Source organism: Saccopteryx bilineata, chromosome 4 (assembly GCF_036850765.1).
Source record: "Saccopteryx bilineata isolate mSacBil1 chromosome 4, mSacBil1_pri_phased_curated, whole genome shotgun sequence".
Classification (NCBI taxonomy): Eukaryota; Metazoa; Chordata; class Mammalia; order Chiroptera; family Emballonuridae; genus Saccopteryx; species Saccopteryx bilineata.
The window spans coordinates 180,571,139-180,582,521 of record NC_089493.1 but is presented as its reverse complement, the minus strand read 5'-3'; the positions used below and the strand labels follow the sequence as shown (position 1 = coordinate 180,582,521).

The window sequence follows — 11,383 nt, the reverse complement described above, 5'->3', positions numbered from 1 at the left end:
ACAAAAAAAACAAAAGGGGAGAGAGTGAGAGTTAAGGGTTTTGGAGTGTAACCCTAAAGGAGAGTAAGGATGAAGAAAAGAAATAAAATGTAACACTCATGGGTAGTGTAGTTCAAGAAAAGGGTAGCATAAGATGGGCAGAGAATAAAAGGACCAAGGTGGAGGAAATAGAAATAATAATAAAGGCAATAAGATAGAAGAAAGAAAGAACAACAACAAAGAATTAGTGGAATAAGTTATAAAGTCTGTGGATTTTTCTTGATTTTGAGAGGTTAACTTCTTCCTTTTTCTTTTCTCTCCCTCTTCCTGGTCGGTGACTCTGTACCCCAGGTTCTGCCCCTGTGTCACGCTTAGGAAGGGATTTGCAGTTGATAGGATTCTATGGCAATGTCATATAATTGGCTTTAGTCTCATTGGTAGTCAAGGCTTGTTGGCGTTTGCAGAGTCCAACAATGAGAGAGTTTGCTTTCCTGGAGTCTCTCTCCTAGTCTCCCCTTCCTGAATTAGCAGCCTGGTGATGCAGCTATGAGGCTGCCACTGCTTCTATCTGGGGAGTAAGAGGCTCAAAGAGCTGGGAAATCCCCACTCTACCCTAACTCAGCGCAAGGCTCTGGGTAAGGCTCTGGCAGTCAGAGCCTCCAGCGTAATCAGGTGGGGCTGGGAGTCAATTGTTGTCAAGGTGACTGTTCAGCGCCTACCATTCAGTTGGACCACTCAACCCAAGCTTTCTACACTTTGTAGCCTGTTTTGGCTGGGAAGAAGAGGCACTAGTCGCTGCTTGCTGTATCTGCCAAGTCCCTCTTATTAGGTATATCCCTGAATATGGAGGCTCTGTCAATCAGAAGTTGCCCCCGCCCCTTTAGCAAAAGGCACTGAAAAATATCACGCCTCTTGTCTTGGATCACTGAACTGGGAGAGATCTTATCAATTAGAGCCCCGTGGGTGCGCAGATTTCATGGGTTAAGCTAATTTCAGTGATTGGATCCACAGCTGTGCTCCAGAAAGTATTTCAGGCTGCCTGCGCGCCCCTCCCCCAATGCTTGATTGTTAGCTTGAATGGCTGGGTGAGGTGCCCCGCCCACAGAAAGAATCTCCCGACTAGGGAAGACAGCCTTGACGCCCCTCCCAGACCGTGGCACAGGGCCTGCGCGTGTGCGTGCGGTCTCTCAGGGCACACCGGTGGCTGGGGACTCTCACTCGCAGTGCACAGGCCGCTGGGGACGCTGGTGGTGTAAGGAAGCTCGCTCTGCGACCGGGACCATGGCATGGGGCGCGTGCGTGGTTTCTCAGGGCACGCCGGTGGCTGGGGACTCTCCGGACCGCAGCACGGGGCTTGCGCGTGGTTTCTCAGGGCACTCCGGTGGCTGGGGACCCTCCGGACCGTGGCACGGGGCGCGCGGGCGGTTTCTCAGGGCACGCCGGCGGCCGCCAGCGCCCAGGCTGCCGCTCCCCGAGTGTGGGCGGGCAGTTGCACGCGTGGGTTGACTCACCACAGGCGTACTCCCTCCTTGGCAACAGTCCTTTCGCTTTCAGTGTGTGTGTGGAACTCCGGAATGCTCCGAGGATAAATTTTTCTGTTTCTAGTTGATAAATTTGTTGAGATTTTGGGGAGATCTGTCGGACGCGCTGCTCACTGCGCCATTTCCGTGACGTCACCGGTTTCTTGCTTTTAATCAAGTGGTCTTTTCTCTGTTGTAGTAAATCAGCATTTATTGGATATATATCATATATATATCAGGATCTGTTCTAGGTGCTGGGGCTACAAGATTTTAATATAATCCCTGTATTCCAGGAGATACTCTGGTTAGAAAGTTGATATGAAGTGGATAATCTTAATATGGTATTCTGAGTACAGAGATCATGTGTGCCCAGGTTGCTACTGAAGCTCAAGTGGAAACTTTGGATTCAGGAGGACTTTTGGAAAAGACTCATTCTGAGCATTGAAGGGGGAACCAGTTAAATAAAGTTAAGGAGTTCTAGACAAGTGGTTCTCAAACCCAGCTGTCCATTTGAGCTTAAAATACTAATGCCTCCATGCCACCCAAGACCAAAAAATCACCATGTCTGGGGTAGAACCTGGGCATGTTTTTTTTTTGTTTGTTTTCATTTTTTTGTTTGTTTGTTTGTTTTTACAGAGACAGAGAGAGAGAGTCAGAGAGAGGGATAGACAGGGACAGACAGACAGGAATGGAGAGATGAGAAGCATCAATCATTAGTTTTTTTGTTGCGCATTGCAACATCTTAGTTGTTCATTAATTGCTTTCTCATATGTGCCTTGACCGTGGGCCTTCAGCAGACCAAAAAACCCCTTGCTCGAGCCAGCAACCCTGGGTCCAAGCTGGTGAGCTTTTGCTCAAACCAGATGAGCCTGTGCTCAAACTGGTGACCTTGGGGTCTCAAACCTGGGTCCTCAACATCCCAGTCCAATGCTCTATCCACTGCGCCACCGCCTGGTCAGGCCGGGCATGTTTTTTAGGAAGTTCCTCTTATGGCTTTAAGGTACAAAGAGATCTTAGAAGCACAGATCGAGACTGATAGAGAAAGAAGAGCAGGGCTATAGGGATGTAGAATGGTAGGCCATGTGGCTAGCAAGTGTCAGAGCTTCCCATCCCCACTTCAGAGAATGTTCTTCACCACTTCTCGTTGCTGTTTCCATGTAACCAAGGTGGTTTGAGGATATATTACATAATGCTGCAGTTCAACCACCTAGTGGTTTAAAGCAATCACATTTTGTTTTTGTTTGTGTTTGCTTCCATTGAAGGTCATTGGAGGAGGGGGCCAGCTTGCTGTCATTCTCACTCAGGGACCTGGACTTGTGGACGTTTCACTATTTGGAGCCAGTTGCTCTGGCAGGGGAAGGGAAAATGGTGCACTCTCTACCAGTTCTTGCTGCCTTCCATCCACTAATGGCCCAGGGCACTTCTGCCCTCATGTACTGGCCAAATCAAATCATGTGGCCAAATCGAACATCAGGGGAGCGAGATATACCACCCCACCACGTGCTTGGAAAATAACTGAAATATTTGTAAAAATAACTGTCACTAGGTTGAATGAAACCGAATTGCACTTGTGGCCAAAGGCAGCCAGTTATATTTATCTAAGTTTCCACAAAGTAATGTGACCTGGAAGTAGTAATTTCACGATATTTGGGCCATGTCCCTAGGGTTGCTGAATGCTGTACTTTTTCATTCTTACATCTGATTCACTTTCAATTTCTTAACCCAAGTCCTGACCTTCCTTGAAGAATAAGAGTTGGGTTTCCAAGATTTCAGCACTTTCTACGCTTTAGATAGAAACGCATCTTCATAGGACAAACTCAATTTAACAATGACTTCTTGAACTAATCAGAACACGCATCCTCCCAGGCTTCAGTTCTCCTTTTCTATTTGTGGAGGTCTCTGTGTAAGGATGATTTCAAAGGCCGGTTGACTCATGCCAGTTTCCTCCTATTTTCATTTCCATTTCTTACAAATCAGAACAATATTTCCCCAGTTCTCTATGATTGCAGAGATCTTACCCATGAGTGGTTTCATTCAATCTCCAAATCAACTTTACGGTGAAGGGATTATTCAGTCTTTATTTCACAGATAAAGCAAATGAGGTTCAGAGAGGTGAAACAAGGTCTCGCAGAGATTTCTGAGATGCTTGAGTGTCCTCCAGCCACTTCCGTCTTCTTTCTACTTTGTATTGGTTTCTCCCTTTAATGAGGCAAAATATTTGTTCACTTTTATTCAATTATTCATTCATTCATTCAACCAAAACTTGTAATTTGTTGGAAGCCTGGCATCAGTCCCGCCACAGGGCGTTTTATTACTTATCTGTCAAAGACCTATCAACTCTATATGTGTGAGATAATTTATTAGTTATATTCATTACCACACTTGAAACTTATACCTCTGTCCTGCTCCATCTTGGTTTGGTTGTTACGATAACTAGTTTCTTAAGCTCCTCCCCCTTCAAAGATTTTTCCTGAGCTTGTTGAAATGCTGATTTTTGAGAAAGCCAGATAGTGTGTAGGAATCCATCTACTTTGAGACTGCCATACTATAAGGAAGCTCAAGATGCTGTGCGGAAAAGCCATGTGGAGAGAGAGAGAGAGTTGTCTGTCCAGCCCCTAGCTCTTTATCCTATCAGTTTGCTAAATATGTGAGTAAAAAGTCACCTTGGATGTTGTCTTTGTATCTATTTCATGTTGATGCCTTTCCCTAAATGTCTGGTGATCCTTGGTTATCTATATTTAAAGTGACACAGTAAAACCTAGTTAGGAGTGCTGCATGCATGACCAAGGATTACGCACTGCTGACTTTACTGAGTGGGGTTGAGTGGTATTTCTGGGGACACCCACATATCAATAGATGTAAGTGTTTTACTAGGGCCACTTACTTTATCCAGAGGTTAAATCCCCCAGTTTCCTGGGAAGAAGATCCCACAGTTTGGTGGGCATTCAGTGGGAAAGTTTTCTCTGAATTCCTGTATTAATATTTCTTCCCTGTGTTTTCTGGCTTCTCCGAGTTCAGAACCTCACCCCATATTTGTATATTTACCATTCCCTTCAGTGTGAGCAATGTTAAATGTTTGAGGCTCATCTGGCTGGTTAAAATAAAATGTCTCCCCGGTTTGCACACACACACACACACACACTCACTAGTGTCTAGGAGCAAAGTGCTCAGTACATTTCCTCATGTATCCCTGATTCAGAGAGGCGATTAGGATGGGGGAAAGGGAAGATTTTAGACAAAAAAGAGAAATGAAAACAAAAAGGTCCCGCCCTGTCAGCATTAAGTGGAGTATAAGAAATGAACTTCGGGCAGACAGACCGACTCCTGGGGTCTGCCAGCAGTCACAATGTCCCAGGGGCCTCTTGTTCTCTGGCTGCTGACCTGGCTGTGGGTGCTTCATCTGAGTAAGTGACTGAACCCTGCCCTGCAGACTCCCGGGGGGGGGGGGCTCGGCACCCTGTGATGGATGTCCCCCCTTCATTCCTGCCTCCACCTCCCCCAGGTCTTCTTCTTTGGAGGGTCTCTCCCCTTTGAGATTTTACTGAGACCAGTTTGGGGGCTTTAGGGTAGGGTAATTTGTGTTCATATCAGAAATGGCAATCTAAGAAGAAACACAGAAATAAGGTGTCAGATGAAATGGGGAAAAGCAGGGTCCTTTGGAGATGATACCAGCACAGTCAGAGCCAGGGGAATTTGATCTGCCAAGAGCTCCTATTATGTCATGCTTATTTTTCTCTATTTTCAGGAGTTTTTTTTTTTGTCTGCTTTTTGCTTTATTTCACTGGGGATGAGGCTTTTGGGTGAAGTTTCATTCTGCACATTGCTTCCAGGTTTTGGACAACGCAAATGTACACACTGGGTTTGGGCTAGTTTATTTTTTATTTTTGTTTGGTTGATTGATTTTTAGACAGAGAGGAAGGTAGAGAGAGAAACATCAATTTGTTGTTTTACTTCTGTATTCTTTCAGTGGTTGATTCTTGTATATGCCCTGACCAGGGATTGAACCCACAACGTTGGTGTATCAGACCAGCGCTCTAACCAACCGAGCTGCCCAACCAGGGTGGGTTTGGGCCAGTCTAGACCTTTGCATCCTGGTGGCATAGGGCAAAATTCTCTGTGCTCAGCTGTAATGTGTCTGGTCACTAACTGTTGACATTGGAAACATGTCTAAATTGCACTGGCTCTTCCATGTATAAAATGAAGGACCTGGATAAGGTCAGTTTTAACAATCTGTGATTCTATCCACTCTGCCACCACAGGTGATTCTATCCACTCTGCCACCACAGGGCAGGCAGCAATCTATGATTCTAGGACTAGACAATGTCCAGTGTCCCTTCTGGTTCTCAGAGTCTGGTAGTTATTTGCATGGATCTCTCCAACGTGCTCCATGAGAAGCTACCTTCAAGTCCAAGGAAAACAAAGGTGTTTCCTTCACCTCTTAAGCCTTTGCAATGCTGTTCTTGCTGCCTCTTTCCTCTGATTCCACGGGGCCTCCGGTCCCCACCTGAGTCAGGCTCTTCCTGAGCACTCAGGTCTGACATAGGTGTTTCTGCTGAGTTCCTGTCCCCCCTGGAGTCCCCCCAGCAGAGAACTTGTCACTCTGTAGTAACTGCTCCCTGCACTGCTTCTCCCCCAGATGCTCTAGCAGTTAATGGAGTAAAAGAAGGCCCTGTCCGCTTTCTTTATCAATGTCTTCAACGGTCCTTATCTTGTTCTGGGAGCTTGAGGTGTGGAGGGTTTTGTTCTGCTGAAAGTTGCTGGAGTTCAAGTCCATGTTTCCAGCTACTGGCCGGACGCTGATTGAATTGTTGGTGGAGCTAGGGTGGCTTCTCCAACCCTATTTAAAGAAGACAGCACCTGGTGAACTGTTACTGCTTGTTTTTTTTTTCATTTGTGTCTTTTCTGAAATAACTGATTTAAGCCCCAGCCGGGTAGCTCAGTTGGTTAGAGCGTTGTCCAAATACACCAATGTTGTGGGTTCAATCCCTGGTCAGGGCACATATGGAAAGCAACCGATGAATGCACAGCTAAGTAAAACAACAAATGAAGGCTCCTCTCTCTCTCTTTGGAATCAATCAATAAATTAAAAAAATAAAAGATGCCGAATCAGAGGCTTCACTCTGTAGACAGTGAAGCTGAGACCAGAGTCGGGGGAAGGCCTTTCTTCAAGTCCCCAGCTGAAGAAGCCGAGCTGGCATCAGATCCTAGGTGCTGCCCACCGTCCTAGGTCATTCCTGGAAAGCGGAATTGGTTTGATACCAGCAATTCCTTTGCCCCAGGACACTGTTGTAACAGGAGAGAACAGGCTTTTGTCCTATTTCTAAATTCTAACGTGCTTGCTTACTTCACTAATTCCACGGGGCATTTGATACTTCGTCTCATGGGAACCTTAGAGACTCTTCCCGAGGGGCGTTGTTCTCCATCCCCTTTATTTTCTGATGATGGTAGGGCTAGATGGTCATGGCTTTCCTCCGAGAACACAGAAGCAGTAACTGGCATGGCAGATGAGGTTTACAGGATACGCCTAGCAGGTAGTTTTCTGCCACACCAAATTTCCTGCTTCCTTTTTTTCTTTTTAACATTAATTTTTTTCAGATGAGTAATACAGAAATACCCTTGGTGAAAAAAATTAAAATGTTATAAAGCCAAAAATCCCTTTGGATGAGCACCCCCAGGCCCCGTCCCATGGAGGTGACTGACACCACGAGTTGGGTATCTAGCCTACCCCTTTCCTATGTAATTAGCCCCATACCTCTGTACTCCACTCCTGCGCACAAACGACGCACACTGTTTTATTTATTTATTTTATCAAATGGTTTTCTATTTTATGGGTTGCATTAACATTTGCCATTTTCACACTTTCGTAAAACTCTTGAGTTTTCATCTCATGCCCGTTTACTTAGGTCTGTTTAGTTCTAATAATCTTGAACACATGACTCTGTGGAACGAATGCGCCGCTGTTTGCCACGCCCCTATGCAGGTTGTTCATCCCATTCACGTGGATGTGAGGGCTGCAGTAAACATTTGCAGTTAGGTTTGCTTGTGCACGTGTTTTTCCAGGGGAAGGAGGCTGTGAAATTGCCAAGGCTTAGCTAGCCCACATGCACGTTGAGTATTAAAAGATACTGCCCAATTGGTCCACAATGTGGCTATACCTACCTAACTTCATATGGTCTAACATGGAAATGGTCCAGAGCAATTAATTTCTATTTCCCATGCTGAAAGGAGAAGACAAAGTGATAATAGTTTGACCGACCACCTTCCTGCCATAGCCCTCGCTGGGTTGGAGGACAGAGGGAGACCCATTCGAGGCATTCAGGCCAGAAGTACATAATTCCTGCTTATTGGGATACTGTGAATAGGGTGCTGTTTTTGGACCTGTTTATATGAGTTAGTGAAATTGAGTGATATGGTCAGGATTTTTCATTGGAGAGTTTATTGCAGAGTACTCAAGGTCAGTGTTTTTAAGTCAGCATAAAGGTTTTGCTGTGCAAGTGAGTGTAGACACTCACGTGGGTCAGCTGTCTCCATGTGGGGCATGGGAGGGTGAAGAGCTAGATGCGCAGCTGCAGCAAAGGGCACATCAGAATTTAGACTAAAACACACGAACGACAACGCTCTTCACAGGAAGGCTCTTCCTGGAAGCATCTATTTGCACAATCACTGCATAGCATGTCTGAGGTGTTTCCGTACTGCACGACTTGGTGTTCTCGTCCTTTTTCATAGCTCCAGCTGCTGCAGAGACCGTCGTGACCGCCTTTTTGGGTCAGTCGGTGACTTTGCCCTGTGTGCACGCATCATGGTCTCAGAACAGCAACAGCATGTGCTGGGGCAGAGGCTGGTGTCCCAAATCCAAATGCAACGAGGAGATTCTCCACACCGATGGGGCGAGAGTGCTCACGCGGAAGTCTGCAAAGTATGAACTTCAGGGGGATATCCGAAGAGGTGATGTCTCCTTGACCATCTTCAACACCAACGAACGTGACAGCATTGTGTACTGCTGTCGCATAGAGGTCCCTGGCTGGTTTAATGACGTCAAGAAGAACATCCGCCTGAAACTCAGTAAAGGTGAGCACACACGGGGCTTGTGCCCGGGGGAGGAGGGAGTCAGTGGTTAATGGGTACGTGACTCGGTGGGTGGTGGTGGAGAGGCTTTGGCTCTGGAAGCAGTGGGTGGACAGATTACACCTGAGAGGTGTTGCTACGACTAGAGGAGCCGTGGCAGGAAGCAAATGCCCACGGGGCCAGGAGGGCCGCAGAAATGAGTGAGTACAGGGGTGGGTGGGGAAGGAGATCACAGGGTCAATGCGAAGAAGGCAGCTGCCACCTTGTGAAAGTTTGGGCCCAGTGTTTTCAGATCTCTCAGTTTTCATGTGAGCTATACTGATGTTTGCATGTTGGCAATGTGTTCAAAATTCAGAAAATCATAAACTGCATAAACTAAAGAAAGTGTGTCCATGGGTCAGCTTCAGCCATAGGCCAGTGGTTTGTAACTTCTGGCAGAGGAGAAAAGGCGTGGGATGGGGGACACTCACAGCCATTTTCAGGTGTTTTTTCTTCTGTTTCCATCACTGCCTGTGGTGAAATTTGGAATATGGTAGAACTCCTAAAGATTGAGTGGCATGGAGGGCAGCCTCTGGCTGAATGCTGCTATCTCTCTCTCTCTCTCTCTCAAACAAAAAAGCTCTGTGTTCAACTTTCATCAATAAGGGAGGAATGTTGGGCTTCACATCTGGAAGGCAAAGTCTGGATAGCCAAATGCTTAAATGCTTGACAAGATTTTCAGATGACCCTAATGTACTTTATTATTTTTAAAAAATTTATTGGTTATATCAGGGTGACATTGGTTAATAAAATTATATGCATTTCAAGCCCTGGCTGGTTGGCTCAGCGGTGGAGTGTTGGCCTGGCGTGCGGGGGACCCGGGTTCGATTCCCGGCCAGGGCACATAGGAGAGGCGCCCATTTGCTTCTCCACCCCCACCCCTCCTTCCTCTCTGTCTTTCTCTTCCCCTCCCGCAGCCAAGGCTCCATTGGAGCAAAGATGGCCCGGGCGCTGGGGATGGCTCCTTGGCCTCTGCCTGGGCGCTGGAGTGGCTATGGTAGCGGCAGGGCAACACCCTGAAGGGGCAGAGCATCGCCCCCTGGTGGGCAGAGCGTCGCCCCTGGTGGGCGTGCCGGTTGGATCCCGGTCGGGCGCATGCGGGAGTCTGTCTGACTGTCTCTCTCCCCGTTTCCAGCTTCGGAAAAAAAAAAAGAAAAAAAAATTATATGCGTTTCAGGTGTACCATTCTATAACCCACCATCTATCCCAGGGGTCTCAAACTCGCGGCCCGCCGAACTATTTTGTGCGGCCCGCAGACTAATCCACGAAGTTCAAAATATTTTGGATAAAATTAAGTAAGCCTAGGGGCCTACTTGTATTTTTCATTTCTCTAGCATCCTAGCTAGATATTAGCTTAGTTAACAGCAGTTGTGATGCGAACTACAGTTTCTGGTCGTTTTGTGACACTGAGTAAACTGCATGTACGATTGTGCTTGTTGTACTGATTTTTTTTTTGTTTTCAACTGCAGTGAGAAAAGTGTTGCGTAACAGTTGCCTTTTGTAGACCTAGTGCAGCCCGCCAAACGGCTGTGATCTTGCTCTGCAGCCCACATGCTGAGTTGAGTTTGAGACCCCTGATCTATCCACTGCACTGTGTGTGCTCAGTACCATTCTATAACCCACCATCTATCCACTGCACTGTGTGTGCTCAGAGCCATTCTATAACCCACCATCTATCCACTGCACTGTGTGTGCTCAGAGCCATTCTATAACCCACCATCTATCCACTGCACTGTGTGTGCTCAGTGCCATTCTATAACCCACCATCTATCCACTGCACTGTGTGTGCTCAGTGCCATTCTATAACCCACCATCTATCCACTGCACTGTGTGTGCTCAGTGCCATTCTATAACCCACCATCTGTCCACTGCACTGTGTGTGCTCAGTGCCATTCTATAACCCACCATCTGTCCACTGCACTGTGTGTGCTCAGTGCCATTCTATAACCCACCATCTATCCACTGCACTGTGTGTGCTCAGTGCCATTCTATAACCCACCATCTCTCCACTGCACTGTGTGTGCTCAGTGCCATTCTATAACCCACCATCTATCCACTGCACTGTGTGTGCTCAGTGCCATTCTATAACCCACCATCTATCCACTGCACTGTGTGTGCTCAGTGCCATTCTATAACCCACCATCTGTCCACTGCACTGTGTGTGCTCAGAGCCATTCTATAACCCACCATCTATCCACTGCACTGTGTGTGCTCAGTGCCATTCTATAACCCACCATCTATCCACTGCACTGTGTGTGCTCAGTGCCATTCTATAACCCACCATCTCTCCACTGCACTGTGTGTGCTCAGAGCCATTCTATAACCCACCATCTATCCACTGCACTGTGTGTGCTCAGAGCCATTCTATAACCCACCATCTATCCACTGCACTGTGTGTGCTCAGTGCCATTCTATAACCCACCATCTATCCACTGCACTGTGTGTGCTCAGTGCCATTCTATAACCCACCATCTGTCCACTGCACTGTGTGTGCTCAGTGCCATTCTATAACCCACCATCTATCCACTGCACTGTGTGTGCTCAGTGCCATTCTATAACCCACCATCTATCCACTGCACTGTGTGTGCTCAGTGCCATTCTATAACCCACCATCTATCCACTGCACTGTGTGTGCTCAGTGCCATTCTATAACCCACCATCTCTCCACTGCACTGTGTGTGCTCAGAGCCATTCTATAACCCACCATCTATCCACTGCACTGTGTGTGCTCAGAGCCATTCTATAACCCACCATCTATCCACTGCACTGTGTGTGCTCAG

The 11,383-nt window shown here is 47.0% G+C and overlaps 1 protein-coding gene across 2 annotated transcripts in view; it reads left to right on the top strand.

The window, feature by feature from the left end:
* Positions 1–4,807: 4,807 nt before the first annotated feature.
* LOC136333649 (T-cell immunoglobulin and mucin domain-containing protein 4-like) overlaps positions 4,808–11,383 on the top strand; it is a 49,199-nt gene continuing 42,623 nt past the window's right edge. For both annotated transcript variants that reach the window (XM_066273110.1, XM_066273109.1), the window contains exons 1-2: positions 4,808–4,903; positions 8,226–8,567. In XM_066273110.1, coding sequence (XP_066129207.1) covers positions 4,846–4,903; positions 8,226–8,567 — 400 coding nt within the window. In that variant the 5' untranslated portion in view covers positions 4,808–4,845. The remainder of the gene's footprint in view (positions 4,904–8,225; positions 8,568–11,383) is intronic.